The sequence below is a fragment of the Pelophylax lessonae genome (assembly GCF_965119305.1).
Source record: "Pelophylax lessonae genome assembly, chromosome: 5".
Lineage (NCBI taxonomy): Eukaryota > Metazoa > Chordata > Amphibia > Anura > Ranidae > Pelophylax > Pelophylax lessonae.
Window position 1 is genome coordinate 531,374,043 of NC_138772.1, and position 17,625 is coordinate 531,391,667.

General features: G+C 42.5%; 1 protein-coding gene across 1 annotated transcript in view; it reads left to right on the forward strand.

Moving 5' to 3' along the window:
- Window positions 1-758: 758 nt before the first annotated feature.
- LOC309556579 (uncharacterized protein) overlaps window positions 759-17,625 on the forward strand; it is a gene marked incomplete at its 3' end in the record, with an annotated part of 52,391 nt that continues 35,524 nt past the window's right edge. Inside the window, exons 1-2 of the mRNA XM_082259021.1 lie at window positions 759-813; window positions 4,152-4,223. Of these exons, the coding sequence (XP_082115147.1) occupies window positions 766-813; window positions 4,152-4,223 (120 nt within the window). The 5' untranslated portion in view covers window positions 759-765. The remainder of the gene's footprint in view (window positions 814-4,151; window positions 4,224-17,625) is intronic.

The window sequence follows — 17,625 nt, forward strand, 5'->3', positions numbered from 1 at the left end:
TTCCCATAGGCACACTCCTAAACCTTGTTGATAGCCTTCCCAGAAGAGTGGAAGCTGTTAAAGAGAAAAATATTGTGACACTTTTTAGCTAAAGCTTATAAAAGATGATTCCTCTTCTTCAACACTCATGGATGTAAAAACATATAATGTGGAAGCTATACAAAATAGACGCTAGCTTAAGCTGAACACACACTATCCAATTTTCTTTAGATTTTTTCCTTTAGACTAAAGCCCCATACACACGCAACGATTATCAGCCGACCGATCGTCCGTCTTTTGTCCAGAGTGGTGTTTTGTTGGTTGGAATGTGCCTAGACTGCACACGAATTTTCTCGCCCGACAAAATTCTACTTCAGAAGTGATGTCATGTGTTGGATTGCTTTCTTTGTGTTATTTCATCTCTGAGCATGCCCAGACTTGCTCATTAGATTTTTCCCTGTCGAAATCTGTACTGACTGCACGAAAATCGGACGTGTTTTGACGGCGGACAAAAATTTTATATCCTGCACACCAGATTTTTTTCGGCCGAAAAGTCGGAGTCGGTTGTCGGAAGCATCATACTAACAAGCCGAAAATCGGCGGATCGGTCGTCGGATGAAAATTCCCTGACGATTTTCGACGCGTGTGTGTACGAGGCTTTAGAAATTATCTCAATTTGTGCATGCAACATCTTAAAATGTATGGTGCTGTTTATAAATATGAAATGTATGCATATATAATGTTTTTATTCAATGATTCAGGGTTATAACTCAAAAAAAGCAAAAAATGGCAGAGGAGAAGCAAATGGAAGAAATTTTCAAGAACTTACCAGAGGTAAAACTTCTTTAAACGCTTTATAAAGGTCACTCAAAAATGACAGCCCATTCTCTGCAATACATTTCATGTTTTTTTCATGCTGCTGATGGTACACAGTTGGTGGGAAAACATGGGTCTTAAAACACTTAAGATGAAAAAATCAACGAGGTTTGAATCATTGCTTTGAACTTTGCTTTTACGCTTGTAAATGGTACGGCTCCATGAGGAAAACATTTTCTTACACGTGTTCCCACCATTAGCTGTATGTTTAGGGGCTTTATTCAGAAACAAAGGCTACAAAGCCTTAAGGGCCCTTTTACACTGCAGTGTTCCTAAAAAGGGCTATGCTGTTTAAAAAATGCTTAGCACTTTTTAAATGTGTTGTATTAAAATTTAGCACAGTGCATATGCAGAAGCCAGCTCCTTAGGAACCAGCTATTCACTGGTTGTTAAGGACGCCAACGGATGCTGGCTGTGCTATTCACTGGTTGTTAAGGACGCCAACGGATGCTGGCTGTGCGATTCACTGGTTGTTAAGGACGCCAGCGGATGCTGGCTGTGCTATTCACTGGTTGTTAAGGACGCCAAAGGATGCCGGCTGTGCTATTCACTGGTTGTTAAGGACGCCAGCGGTTGCTGGCTGTGCTATTCACTGGTTGTTAAGGACGCCAGCGGATGCCGGCTGTGCTATTCACTGGTTGTTAAGGACGCCAGCGGATGCTTGCTGTGCTATTCACTGGTTGTTAAGGACGCCAGCGAATGCCGGCTGTGCTATTCACTGGTTGCTAAAGTGTTACCAAACCCAGCATTCACTATATCTGGTCTCTTATAGTACACAGAACATGGAAATTCAATTATTTTAGTAAATATAAACTGATAAATACCTGCTCTCATCAGCTGTATTTAGCAATTAGAGCAATCTTCTGACCTGTATCAGTGAGTGCTGGTAGTTTATAGAAGGAGTTTTTATTTCTCCCATGATTGTCCTATCAGGCTTCAAGACCGTTAATTCTCTGTCTGAACATGTCTGGACAGTGCTGATTGGCCCTGTGCTGATCACATGTACCCTCCCAAGAAAAAAAAAATCCTCCATCAATCAAGATGTGACATCCCACCCACTGTGTTGTTTTTCAGTTACTGAGCATGGAGGAGGAGGGAGGGACTGGGCTGTCATTTAGGATCTGTATACAAGCCCACATGTGTGATGTTAATACCATGTGACCTGAATAGCTCAGCTAAAACCAGGAAGTGTTCTCTGAGCAATAGAGACCAAACTGAGCATGTGCAGCTGAACTACACTTACTGTGCTTATCTGGACTTGTCCAGAGTGAACATGCAGGAGGGGGAGGATCTGTGCATACAGGAAGAAATACTACCACAAGAGGACACCGTTTTAAACTAGAGGGGCAAAGGTTTAAAAGTAATATGAGGAAGTATTACTTTACTGAGAGAGTAGTGGATGCATGGAATAACCTTCCTGCAGAAGTGGTAGCTGCAAATACAGTGAAGGAGTTTAAGCATGCATGGGATAGGCATAAGGCTATCCTTCATATAAGATAGGGCCAAGGACTATTCATAGGATTCAGATATATTGGGCAGACTAGATGGGCCAAATGGTTCTTATCTGCCGACACATTCTATGTTTCTATGTTTCTAGGATCAAACAGCCTTTTTACACAATCCAGAGGATTAATCACTTAAGTTACACAGTGAGTATAGCAAGCATGCTATTCTGCATCTACAGACAGATTTTACTGTTGTGGGTTTAGTAACACTTCAAAGATGCCAGAGGATGCCGGCTGTGCTATTCACTGGTTGTTAAGGATGCAAGAGGATTCCAGCTGTGCTATTCACACGTTGTTAAGGATGCCAGCGGATGCCTGCTGTGCTATTCACTGGCTGTTAAGGATGCCAGCCGATGCCAGCTGTTCTATGCACTGGCTGTTAAGGACGCCAACGGGTGCCAGCTGTGCTATTCACTGGTTGTTAAGGATGCCTGCAGATGCCAGCTGTGCTATTCACTGGTTGTTAAGGATGCCAGAGGATGCCGGCTGTGCTATTCAATGGTTGCTAAGGACACCAGAGGATGCCGGCTGTGCTATTCACTGGTTGCTAAGGACACCAGTGGATGCCGGTTGTGCTATTCACTGGTTGTTAAGTAGCCAGTGCCCGTTAGCATCCTTAAAGTAGTTCTTCGCCATGTTTGAAAAAATTTTAAAGTCAGCAGCTACACATATTGTAGCTGCTGACTTTTAATAAAAGAGCACTCACCTATCCAGGGATCTAGCACCATCCTCATCCAAACCAGTTATTTGCCGGTCTTCGGGTCCCCTGCACCAGCATGTTTACTGTTGGCAGCCAGCTGTGACTCCTTGTGGCTTCACATACAACTTACAACAGCGCATGTGCAAATCTCGTTGCTCTTTGTGAATGGTCCCGCAGGCTTCTGGGATCTGCGAGGCATCCCACAAGGTTGGGGCAGGAAGGGGGGGAGGAGAGCTTCAGGTGGTTCTGGCATGGCAACCCAACCAGAAATTGGGGTATATACCTGTCAAAACCAGGTACCTGCTCCCCCCCCCCCCCAAAAAAAAAAGTACCAAAATTGAAGAGGGGGGGGGCGGTATAAAGCTGAAGTTCCGCTTTAACAACTAGCGATAACTACACATACAATGCCCTCCTCTGTACCTCCGTGGTGGTCACTCCAGTTCCTCTCTGCTCAGTCTCTTGTGCAGGAGACATCGCTATCAGCGGACACTGTAGAAAGTCTGGGTGACAGAGACAGCCATGAACTGCTTCAGCAGCTCTGTGAATGTGAGGGAAGAAGGGGGTGGCTGAACTGACTCCTCCACATGAAGAGACTAAGCAGAGAGGAGCTGGGGGGGTGCACCAAAGAGGTCCAAGGGATGTGGGGTATTGTATGTGTAGCTATCTGCTGGTTGTTAAGGATGCCAGCAGGTGCCGCTCCCTAACAACCATCATTTTTTTTTTTTTAGTCGTCACATGTACCCCAAAAGCACACAATAGACCTCACCCTGGGTGCATTTTGGATGCGTTTCTATTGACTTACAATGGAAGGTGTGTTTTTGATGTGCTTTTGAAAAGCGCACCAAAGATGCAGCATGCAGGACTTTTCAGACCGCAGTGCAAACGCAGCACAGCGATGTAAATGGTCACATTGTATTTAAAGGGGAACTTTGATGGGCTTTTGTTGCGCTGGAAAGATCCTTTCTAGCGCAGTAAAAGCATACCAGGGTGATAGGGGCCTTAAAGTCTATAGCAGCCAGAAGTTTTCTTTATGGACTCCATTTTCCAATAATGCATGCTAACTTGACGTTATTCCTTTTGCTACTTAATAGAAAGTAAAAAGTCTAGAGGAGATATTCGAAGAGAACAAAAGTAGAGAAGCAACAGGAGGCTCTCCATCTGAGGTAAGAAGACATTTACCATCTTAGTTTTCCATCCCTTCCATCCATAGAATTTTCCTATATCAAGCCAGTATCAACACAAGTCAAGACATACAGTATATCATCATCTTTATTATAGATATTCAAAAAAGTGCCCAAAAATGTCACACTGGGCCCCATTTATCCACCATGCCTCATGAAAAGGTCCTGCATGGCCCAGAAGAGTCGTAATTTACTCCTGCTATATGATCCCTTTAATACATTTTTGGGCACTATTTTGAAGATCAATGGTGTGCTGATGATATATGTTTTGGCTTTTTTTTTTTAATCCCCTCTCACAAGAAATGATCTCTTTCTTTATGAATGTGACAGGAGTCACTTTGGCTGGGGGGGGGGGGGGATTGTGGAACCCAGATTACTTTAGAGAGGTCAGGAAACTCCTTGTCCAGCTTCCCCGGCCCCTCTTATGTGTAAGTCACCCTGTGTCTATTAGGGGCACAGGGTGACCAAGAACCCCCGGGGTCTGCACTAATCAGACTCGCTGTACAACCATACGGGACTCAGCATTTTGTGTTACCCCGATTATCCTGGGTTCTATATGTATGGTTTGTGTAAGTCACCCTGTGTCTATTAGGGGCACAGGGTGACCAAGAATCCCAGTTGGGTCTGCACTAATCAGACTCACTGTACAACCACACCAGACTCAGCATTTTGTGTTACCCCGGTTATCCTGGGTTCTATATGTATGGATTGTGTTGAAAGAGTGAAGGTCCTCTTTCACTTGGGACAGTAATATTTCTGGTACTCTCTAGTTCTTGGGGTAACTATAGCCAGATTCACAGGTCTCGTGTTCCAGAGCTTAGGAAGCAGCTTCTTGGCGGAGATACCCAGTCGGGGTGTCCGGAGTCCGTCACAATGCACTTTCAAGAATCTGCAAAATAACACCATCTTTTACTTCGTATACTGTAGCTACTTGTGGACTGCCCCATGCACATATACTGCGACAGGGTGCCAGTTAATGTACATGTATATGATCCGACATTTCCAGGTATGGGGCATGCGTGTGCCCGATGCTCCATCTGTGTTGTGATTCAATACAGCACAAGTCAGTCAGCTGGTCCCGGCTAATAATTTATGGCCTGGGAACCTGCTGATCGGCTTTGCAAATCATAGTACAGTTTACACGGAGCAGAGATGTGGCTGATTCTTTCTCCCTGCAAAGCAGGGAGAAAACTCAGCCACATCTACTAGTAAAAGCAGATCATATTGCACACATTACACTTATTAGGCACACAGTTAACCCTTTGATCACCCTAGATGTTAACCCTGTTCCAGTCAATGTCATTGGTACAGTAGCACTTATCACTGTATTACTGTCACTGGTGATGTCAGTGTCAGTTATTCAGTTTCCCCTCAGTGTCAGTTAGTGTCAGATTGGCCACTGCAAAGGCCCACTATGAGGTCGCTAATCACCGCCATTACTAGTATAAAAAAAATAAATAAATATAAATTCCAGTGCATATACTATTGTTTGTAGATGTTAAAACTTTCACGCAAACCAATCAATATACACTTACTGGGATTTTTTTTTTTATATCAAAGACATGTAGTAGAATACATTTTTGGCCTAAATTTATGAAGAAATTAGATTTTTTTAATTTTTTTTATTGGAAAAACTTTATAGCATAAGGTAAAAAATATACAAAGTATATATATATATATATATATATATATATATATATATTTCAAAATGTTTGTTCTTTTATATAATACAAAATTAAAAAAAAACTTAAATACCACCAAAAGAAAGCTCTATTTGTGTGAAAATAAAATGACAGAAATGTAATTTGCCTACATCATTGCATGACCGAGCAATTACTAGTTAATCATGAAAACCTTCAGGTGGTCAAGTGGTTAAACCTGAGTTCCCAGCAAACAAAAAAATAACACAAGTGAATAGAGTTATGTATTGAATCATAAAATCTAATTTTTAAATGTAGTCAATCTGAAATTATTTTTAATAATTTATTATATATTGTATAGTGCTTTTCTCCCCCGGAACTCAAATTGCTTTTGTCTGTTGTTGGGGCAGATGGTGAGGAGCTCAGTAGATTATCATACTACAGCAGTGTTTCTAAACCAGGGTTCCATTGAACCTTAGGGTTCCTCCAGAGGTTTCTAGGGGTTCCTTGAGCAATGAGCAATTTCTGCCTTTCCGATAAGTTCCCACTGACACCAATGATCTCTTTAGCACGACCACACCAACAGACTGATCGGGTCCGACTGTTCTTTTTTCAGGCGGACCCGATCGGACCATGCATTGTTCCTTATGGGGCGGCGGATGTTAGCGGACATGTGTCCACTGTCGTGTAAATTATTATTCACAGCACTGTCTACAGCATGGGCTTAAAATGCCGGGACGTCCGCCCGTTCTGGCACTGCCCGCGCGCCGTTCTCTGAGCACTCTGTGATCGCAGAGTCCTTGGGACTCAGCTGTTTATAAAGCAGGGTAAACGGCCAATCACAGTGGGCCCTTTGCCACGTGATCAGCGGTCAGCCAATGACAGATAATCACAGAAGCAAACAGAAGCCGGTTAACCGTCTTCTGTTAGAAAGATATCGGTCCCCTTAGTGCCCATCAGTGCTGCTAATCAGTGCCCTCCAGTGCTGCTTAAAAGTGCCAACCAGTGCCATCTATCAGAGCCCATCAGTACTGCTAATAAGTGCCCACCAGTACCACCTATCAGTGCCCAACAGTACTGCCAATCAGTGCCCATCAGTGCCTCCTGATCAGTGCCCACCAGTACCACCTATCAGTACCCATCAGTGCTGCCTATCATTGCCCATCAGTGCCGCTATCAGTGCCACCTCCAAGTGCCACCTTTCAGTGCCCATTAGTGCCACCCATCAGTGCAGCCTCATCAGTGCCCACTAGTGCCCCCTTATCAGTGCCCAGCAGGGCCACCTATCAGTGTCCATTAGTGCTGCCTCATCAGTGCCCATCAGTGCCACCCATCAGTGCAAGATTTTATAACAAAATATGAAAAACTTTTTGTTTTTTCAAAATTTTCAGCGGTGATTAAATATCACCAAAAGAAAGCTCTATTTGTGTGAAAAAATGATAAAACTTTCATATGGGTACAGTGTTGCATGACCGCGCAATTGTCATTCAAAATGTGTGAGCGCTGAAAGCTGAAAATTAGCCTGGGCAGGAAGGGGGTAAAAGTGCCCAGTAAGCAAGTGGATAAAAAAAGTCATTATAAGGTGCTCCAAACATAAAAAGTGGTTCAGTGCTGCTAATCTTGCCTCCCACTTCTGCATGCATTGCATCAAAGTCTCCAAGGCTCATGGATATTCCCCTCTCAGGTCTTTACACGATAGTCCACGGTGCCTCTCTTCTCCACTCCACCAGTAATCTCCTCCAGTTCTTTTACATCAACTCCTCATGCCACATCCACCACGTATAGGAACAGAAGAGGGTCTCGCATAGCATAATAAAATTTTATTTTTTTGTTTTTTTTTAATAAAGCATTACAAGAAATATTTTGCACTCACTTGTTCAGAAATAAAAATAAGCAGTAAAACCAGGAAACGCTGCCGCAGCGTTGCACTAACCGGAAATGGTGTCAATGGGTAGTCCCGCCCAACGCGTTTTGCCAGCCATTTAGGCGTTTTCAGGGCATGGAGCACTTGGCAAGGAACATTCTCTGAAATTAATTGGGACTTTTTATTTTGTATGCTGTTTTTCACATAAATGCATATGTAATAAGGATGATTATGGCAGTAACACTGTGTTATTGATAGCATGATAAGGACAGCACTGTGAATACTGATTTACAGTTCAAACAATTACCTAAAGTTTCTGGTTTGGTTATTTGATGAACAGCTAGCAGTTCAAGATTACCATTCATGCTCTTAAAGTGACAGTGCTGTGGTAAATGTATCATTATGTGTCCGCTTTCACTCACGGGCATCCAATCGGGTCCGCTAAGAGCAGATGGATGGGGATACGTTCGCCATCCATCTGGCGGAACGGATGACAATCAGATTGTAATGGACATCAAAATGACTATTTTTGGTCACCAAGGGTCGGGAGTGCCGTTTTTGGTCAAAATCACCATTTTTGGTCTCCAAAGTTCTGAAGTGCCGTTTTTTGGTCAACATTGCCATTTTTGATCTCCCAGGGTCCGGAGAACCATTTTTGGGCAAAATTACCATTTTTGGTCTCCAAGGGCCGGGAATGCCATTTTTAGTTAAAGGTACAGTTTTTGTTCACTGAGCGTTGGTGACTACCGTTTTTGGTCAAAATTACCATTATTTGTCTTTAAGGGTTTGAAGTGCCATTTTTTTTGGTCAAAATTACCATTTTTGATCTCCATGTCCATTTCTCCATGTCGTTTCCATCCAACCACCCCTATACAGATTCCGCCCGATGTAAAAGGGGCCTAAGAGGGTAAATCTTTCCAGTGACCACAAGTGTAAGGAGCATTCTTCACGCTGACCATCACACCAATGTATCATGAGTTGTAGATATAGTCATTTTTAGCATGGGTTCTCTGAGACCTGAATGTTAATTTAAGGGTTCCTCTGTGTTGAAAAGATTGAGGAAGGCTAAATTGAGCCAATGTTAGACAAAAGTCAGTTGAAGCGGTATTAAACCCCAAAAGCAAACATTTATTATATTGCAGCTTACCAATTCTTAGATGTGCTAGTTGCATTTGTTTTCTATTTTAGGCTTTCTTTCCTTTTTGTTTTTTTTCATCTGGTGATCCAGCCAGTAAGTCTGTTGTTTTTCAACAGAACAAGCTGTCCTGTAGATGAATCGGTTAGAGTGTTGAGAAAAACCATCAGATTTTATTTATTCATGTTACACCTTTATCCCAAAAGGAAAACAACTGTTGCTGCAACTGCAATGATGTAGCAGTACCTGGTCAAACAGGGGATCCCAGCCTCTGCTAACTGGGAGTTTAGAGCAGTGTCTCTGAGATTCTGAGATTGTGAATCTTTAGTGCCTTCACCTAGAAAGCTCAATCACTTACATACCATTGTGTCTATGAAGAAATGCAGGTCCAGATTTGAATACAGATTTTTTTTTTTATCTCTACTTGAACTTAGTAGGTAGGACAGGAGGTCGAAGGAAATGGAACAACCAAAACTCACACAGGGGTCCTACAGCTTCTTTGCTAGCAGTTGCTGAGTGGGCACAGCATTCAGGAGCATCGTGCAGAACTTCTTCTGGTGGACATACAGTATGCCTACAAAGCAAGAGATTTCAGTGTAACTTTATTGCAGGTATGGCTCTATCAGCCAGCGTCTTCTTTGGCCCCTATGAGAATGGCCCTTAAAGAGAGGGGCCATACCCTCTAAGCTATGGGCTCCAACCCTGGGGCCTTAAAGGAGTTGTAAAGGCAGGAAGGTTTTTTTTTTTTTTATCTTAATGCATTCTATGCATTAACATAAAAATCCTTCTGTGTGCAGCAGCCCCCCCCCCCCCCCCCCCTCAGCCCTCCTAATACTTACCTGAGCCCCATCTCTGTCAAGCAATGTCCATGAGCCCTTGGCCGTCATGGACTATCCCTCCTGATTTGCTGAGACATAGCAGCGGCTCCATTGACTCCCAAGGCTGTCAATCAAAGTCAGTTAGCCAATCAGGAGAGCGAGGGGGCGGGGCCGAACCACAGCTCTATGTCTGAATGGACACACGGAGCTGCAGCTCCCATAGCAAGGTGCTTGCAGTGGGGGCACTGGACAGAAGGGAGGGGCTAGAAGCAGTGAAGAGGGACCTGAGAAGAGGAGGATCCGGGCTGCTCTGTGCAAAACCAACTGCACAGAGGAGGTAAGTATAACATGTTTGTTAGTTAAAAAAAAAAATGAGACTTTACAATCATTTTAAAGCGTAACTCCACTTTTGGTGAGTCTATCTAGTTACATAGTTACATAGTAGTTGAGGTTGAATAAAGACAATAGTACATCCAGTTCAACCTGTGTAGGTGTGTGTGGCCATAATCATTTCTCATACCCCTGAATGTTCTGATCCTTGAGATGTACGTCTAAGAGTCTTTTGAAAGCAACCATACTTCCCGCAGAAACCACCTCTTGTGGTAGAGTATTCCACAATCTTGTAGCCCTAACAGTAAAGAACCCCCTGCATTGCCTGAGGTTTCTAATCACATTGTATGCCCTCGAGTCCTCATGCAATCCTTTCGACTGAATAGCTTTTTTTCTATGCTGAGATCCCCATTGAGATATTTAGTTCAACCAATAAAAAAATAAAAATAAATGAATACAACCATACAATCCTAAATACACAATCCTATACCCACAGTTGATCCAGAGGAAGGCGGAAAAAACCCAGCAAAGCATGATCCAATTTGCTCCAGCTAGGAAAAAAATTCCTTCCTGATCCCCCGAGAGGCAATTGGATATTCTGTGAATAAACTTTACCTATACATTTTAGTACCCAGTTATATTATGTACACCTAGGAAGAAATCCAGGACTTTTTAAAGTAATTTACTGAGCTGACCAGAACCACCCCTGGAGGGAGTTCGTTCCACATTCCCACTGCTCTTACTGTGAAGAAAACTTTCCTTATTTGTACAAGAAAGGACTTTGCTGGCTTTGGCAACCTCAGCTTGGCATTGCATGCTATTATAAAGCTTATGATCTACCAGAACACCCAGATCCTTCTCCACCATTGATCCCCCCAGTTGTACTCCCCCTAGAATAAACTCTTCCCAACTGTTAAACTAACAGTAAAAAATAAAGAGCAAGAAAACCACCAAAATATATGTTGGTCAAAATTCCTACTCACCCAGCGCTAATTAAATGAATAGACCTCAAAAGACCATATAGGTCAAAAGCAGCTGCTATAAGTAGAATAATCAATAAAAGGTGTGATAGATCTACTGATAATAAACAAATAATAAATCTAAAACACTAGCAGCGCTAAAAATACTTTGACATAGGTGTGTCAACAAAATCCATATGTAAAAATGACATACATGTAATAGATTATAATGTCCATAGGAAGGTAATCGCATGTATACGTGAAAAGTCCCAAATAAAGGGCAACTAACACAGTCCAATTGAAGTGCAGATCACAGACATGTGTAAAGTTGAATGTGCAGAAGATCCTAAGACACCAAATAAGCCTCCACCATCAAGTCGTCCCACCCCCTCCAGAATGGACACTCCCCAGACCCATGGTAGATGTAAGCCTGTATGAACCAGAAAGGATCTCAGCCCATGGACACAAACTCTGCTGCGATTAAAATAATAGGTCTATAGTTACTTTGGAGTGAATTTATAATTACCAATTAGCTGCTGCACTTGCAGTGTTATAATGAGGAAAGTGGCAGGGTCTGTATCTCCTTTTGGGATTATCTCGCCAAAAATTACATTTTTGTTGCAGTGGAAGCCACAAATCTGACTTTTCTGGGAAAATTAGTAAGCCAATCACACAAGCAGGAAATTACATTTCTACAGGCGTTCTTCTGTATACCATCTGTGTACAGAACGCCTCCAGGTTGCCATATTGCATTTTACAATTATAATGCTGCAGATTGAAATGGAAAGGTGATTTTTAATAACAATAAATGACAATATGACCTGTGCTGCGGTTGAATATGAAATATTTTTATTTGCTAAGTGAAGTCGCCCTTTCAAATAGACACACAGGAGTTGAAGTACTAAAGGCAAATAGACTGTGCACTCTGCAGTTGCTCCAGAGTTTAGTAAATGAGGTAAAGCTTCACTTTGCAAAGAATATCCAATCACATGCAAGAAAAAAAAAAAAAACTGCATTTTTGCTTGCACATGATTGGGTGGTGGAAGTCAGTAGAGCTTCTGCTCATTTACTAAGCTCTGGAGGAACTGCACTTGCAAAGTGCACAGTTTATTTGCCTTTAGTAAATCACCCCCAATATGTTTTACTTTCTGTTATAAAACATATCCAATAAAGAAAAAAAAAGAAATTTGGCCAAAATGTATTCTGCTACATGTTTTTGATAAAAAAATCCCAATAAGTGTATATTGATTGGTTTGTGTGAAAGTTATAGCGTCTACAAACTATAGTATATATCAGGAGTCTTCAAACTTTCTAAGCAAACTGTTTGCAGTTTACTGTCCTTTAGGCTTTAGGGGGGCCGGACTGTGGCCAGTGGGAGTAGAAAATGCCCCAACATCAGTGCCCCATCATTGATTTTAGAGAAATCATGCCCCATTGTTGGTATCAATGGAAGAATGGTGCCCCCACCATTGGTGTCATTTGGTGGAATAGTGCCCCATTGATGGTGTCAGTAGGGGGAATGCTACCCTATCATTGGTGTCATTTGGTGGAATAGTGCCTGCCTGCCATGTTTCACGTGCTTTGTGATATGCCTATAAATATTATATGTATTCTCCTGCCCCTGGCTCCCCCCCCCCCCCCAGCTCAGTTTATCCTGTATAGATAGCTCCACCGCTTTGTTCATTTTTCCTAGTAATGCATCTCATCCTCATGTCTCATGGAGTGGATCACATTATGATCTTTTGACCTATCCGATGTTCATTGTTGTAAGATCCTCACAGTTTATGGATTAAACTTCACAAGATCTTCAAGGTGTTGCTTGGATCGAGTCACTGTCTGTTAATTCAGCTAAGATTGTGGGTTATCGCTATCTCATCACAACCATAAGTTACAGAGATCACACTTTCAATGTTTAGACTGGAGAGGCAGAACAGTCAAAAGATCATTAGAAAGATCAGTGAAATGTCTTTCATAGGATCCTTGCTAGCTCTGGATACACAGTGAGATGTTATGTGGACACTGGAAAAAAGCATCTGACAGACAGTGCAGCCATTACTACACAAGCCTGTATGTGCCTGCAAGCAAATCTCAGCATAACACCCATCAGTGTCAGGACAATATTACTGCTGTGAATGTTCATACAACTGTGCCATACAAACAGATTATACACGGCCTCGGTATGCATTAGCGCATGGCTTTTCATCTGTGAAATCTTATAAGAAAGTCAAAGTAAAGCTTTCTGCAACTGCTGCCCAGGAAACCTGAGCTCAGGCACAGAAATTCATTCATTTCTCTGCTGCTGGAAGAACTTTACTATTAACCCTTTCCTTGTTAGCCACAATGATTCAAAGCAATATACAATCTAGGGAAACTAATACACAACTAGAATCAGAATCCTTCCAGATCAAGAATTAAACCCTGAACCAAACAAAAGAGAAAAACGCTTAACAAAACCAACCTGGAAAGTGCAAGAAAATCTTAAAACTGACCAAGAAGAACTGCTGTCTAATATTAACCTCCCTGGCGGTATGATTGTGTCAGGAATTATGTACCAAAAGCGGTACAATTTTTTTCATGGAAATTTGGCGTTATGTTATGTATTACAAGCCTACAATTCTTAGTAATTACTGACTTAAAACTTACCAAAACAAGACTCTAGTAGACATCCCAGATGTGATAAATTTGAAACACAAACACATGAATTATAATCTAATCAATAATATAATTTTATTCAATAATGCAATGAAAAATAATGAAATTTGTCAAAGAAATTCAATACACATCCTGAGTGTGAAACAGTTTGAAGCATGGAACTAGACAAAGTCTGACGTTGCAATCTGGACAATAGTACCTTGTTTCCTTTCGGACTTTTCTTCCATTGCCATCCTTCTTAGAACAGCAGACGACGCACATCCTGGTAGGCACCAACTTTTTTGGGGTGGGCGGTACAAAGTCTACAAAATGACAGCCTGTCAGGCGTTCTGGATTGCCAACGTCAACAGCGCGTCGTCCGGGCCTGTGAGCAGATACTGATGGCGTTGGGTGGTTGACGAAAATCTGCTCAGCCACCTTCCAGATAAAGTCCGAATGAACAAGGGGTATGGTAGTGTTGGCTTTGTAAAGGATATAGGCGTTCCAAAGGCACTGTTCAAGGAGATAGAAAAAGCAAAAAGGGTTCATGTGAAGGCCTCTGAATCCAATTTAGAGAGGAGGGATTGGCCACACAGCTGAAACGTGTCTAGTTAGGTACCTATTGATCAATGGTAGGCATATAAAGAAAAAAGAGAGGGGTATCTGTAAGTGTAATGGAGGCAGAGGGCTTCCAAAACCTATTCACAGACCCAAAAGTTGATCAAATATAGATCCCAATAATGGCACTAAAATTGCTGAGTAAAGTGGAAATTATAAAATATATATTTTATTGAAGCACTTATGCCTGGTGGATGAACAAAAAACACATATGGACACAATACATGATAAAACAATAAAACCAAGTACATACAGTGGATAGCATCACAAACAGACCATAATGACAATTGAATATGAATGCTGTCGGAAAAAATCAATCAAAAATATAGAGCCACATCCATGTGGTAGAAAAACCAGTGCCTGCAATGTTCCTAAATAGGAATACCATATATATGGGTATAGCTGTGACTTGATTAGGCACAATGAGCAGCAAACCCCCTACAATTCGATATGAACAGCAAATGAAGGCTGCAGAGAGAAAAAGAAAATCTCCTGAAATGAATGTGGGTCCAAAAATTGGGATGAAAATGATATTCCAATTGCTGCTAAGGTAGGAAAAAGGTGCTGGCTGAGCGATGAGGACTCCAAATAATGATGATGTCCGTCAGAATATGAACAGACCCAAATAAAGGTTGTAGCAATCTTCTCCAATTAAGAATGAACATACACAAGACAATTCCCAAACGACCGTTTCAGTGATGAGGTTGCCTGTCTCGCATGTATGAGGGGGACAGGTGGGAGAGTCTTTAAGTGCTGGCAGATAGGAGAGATAGTGAACCTTGAGGTCGTGCAATAGATATGTAAGGTTTTTACCTCCGTGTGTGAATCGGCGGTGACCCAGCGGCTTTTGCAATCTCACAGCGGCGTAGTCCCATTCAGCGCTTGCTCCATCCGAGTCTCTGGACAGTGACGGACAGGTCCGTGACGGCCAGTCTCGCGTCACATCCGGTAACGGCGAGCAGCTGATGCGGGGAATCCGTAGCCGACACAGAGTTGGAGGGGTCACCGACACACGTCCAGGAGGTTGGTCTTAGTGATGTAGTCACACTGGCAAGGCTGACGCGTTTCACCGACTATGTCGGTTTCATCGGAGCTGATTCAAGAGGAGCAGTGGATTCCCTTTTATAGCCAACATTAATTAATTAATCCCATTCAGGTGAGTGGGAATTAACCAGAGGCCTTCAGTATGTTATAGTACCATTGGGCCTCTAGGTGTCAGTATACTGTTTATACATACAAAGGGAAACCAACATAGCTTCATAAAACTTTGCTTGTACAGTGCATATCTCCACGGCAACTGATACTGGGCCAAACCGAGTGCTAAAGACTACTTAGCATGGCCGAGCATAGCCACGCCATGTTGATCTGCTATTTAAAATATTATAAAAATATTATTATACAAAGAAGAACTGTACAGAGGAGGCCGACTACCAAATGGAAGCCAGAGATCTCCACAGACGGTTTAGAGAACGTGGTTATTCCCACAATACCATCAAACGGGCCCGGAAAAAAGTAGGACCAGAGACTCGGATGGAGCAAGCGCTGAATGGGACTACGCCGCTGTGAGATTGCAAAAAGCCGCTGGGTCACCGCCGATTCACACACGGAGGTAAAAACCTTACATATCTATTGCACGACCTCAAGGTTCACTATCTCTCCTATCTGCCAGCACTTAAAGACTCTCCCACCTGTCCCCCTCATACATGCGAGACAGGCAACCTCATCACTGAAACGGTCGTTTGGGAATTGTCTTGTGTATGTTCATTCTTAATTGGAGAAGATTGCTACAACCTTTATTTGGGTCTGTTCATATTCTGACGGACATCATCATTATTTGGAGTCCTCATCGCTCAGCCAGCACCTTTTTCCTACCTTAGCAGCAATTGGAATATCATTTTCATCCCAATTTTTGGACCCACATTCATTTCAGGAGATTTTCTTTTTCTCTCTGCAGCCTTCATTTGCTGTTCATATCCAATTGTAGGGGGTTTGCTGCTCATTGTGCCTAATCAAGTCACAGCTATACCCATATATATGGTATTCCTATTTAGGAACATTGCAGGCACTGGTTTTTCTACCACATGGATGTGGCTCTATATTTTTGATTGATTTTTTCCGACAGCATTCATATTCAATTGTCATTATGGTCTGTTTGTGATGCTATCCACTGTATGTACTTGGTTTTATTGTTTTATCATGTATTGTGTCCATATGTGTTTTTTGTTCATCCACCAGGCATAAGTGCTTCAATAAAATATATATTTTATAATTTCCACTTTACTCAGCAATTTTAGTGCCATTATTGGGATCTATATTTGATCAACTTTTGGGTCTGTGAATAGGTTTTGGAAGCCCTCTGCCTCCATTACACTTACAGATACCCCTCTCTTTTTTCTTTACTGTTCAAGGAGATGCCTGAAAATCTTTTTGTAGTATTTTTTTTGTTGCTTCCGCATCGCCGGGTAAAATGTCATTGCCTGATCGGCTCGGTCGACACCTCCCATTGTGTGATTGTAGTCGATCCCGACTTGCGGCTTCAGCAAATCTGTTCCGTGTTTTGTGCAGACCATGGCAGTGGAGGTGCTGTGCACGGTGCTCATGAGACACACATCCTTTTTGTTTCGCCACCGCATTGCCATCATTTTACCCTTTTGAAAGGCAACCATCTCTCCTTTTTTTAGCTTTTTCCTGCTAAACATTGATGGCATGTCACGCCGGTTTGGCCTAACAGTACCATACCCATCAGTTTTGTTTAGGAGCAAAACTTCATAAAGTTCCGGAGAGGTCTAAAAATTGTCCGTTGTCACGCAATATCCCTGGTTCAGCAATGGGTCCAGCAGTGAAAGGACAGATGATGTGGCCATCCCATAGCCGCTGTACCTGGGATTGAACTTTGTACCTTTCCCGGTGTAAATGATAGCATTCCATATATATCCTGTGGACGACTCACAGAGCATATAAAATTTGATCCCGAACCGCGCTCTTTTGGATGCAATAAATTGGATCCAGCTCAGGCGTCCCTTGTAGGCCATCAGACTTTCGTCCACACTGACATCCCTGTCTGGCACATAGGTCCGCTGGAAGTTGGTGACAATCATTTGGCACACCTCCCAGATTTTTTTTGAGTTTGGGCGCAGGATGCGTGGCCTCATCAAACTTTTCGTTGTTGGCGAAATGCAAATTTTTCATGATCAGTGAAAACCGATATTCGGACATCACTGTGCCAAAAAATGGAGTGGCCAGCATCTTATTGGTGGTCCAATACCATTTCTGGAGCGGTTTCCCTACCACCCCCTGAAGGATGATGAGTCCCAGAAACTGCCAGATGTCCTCTTTACTGACCGGTTCCCATTTTCTGGATCGGGAAAATCTGGCACGCAGCGTAGCGG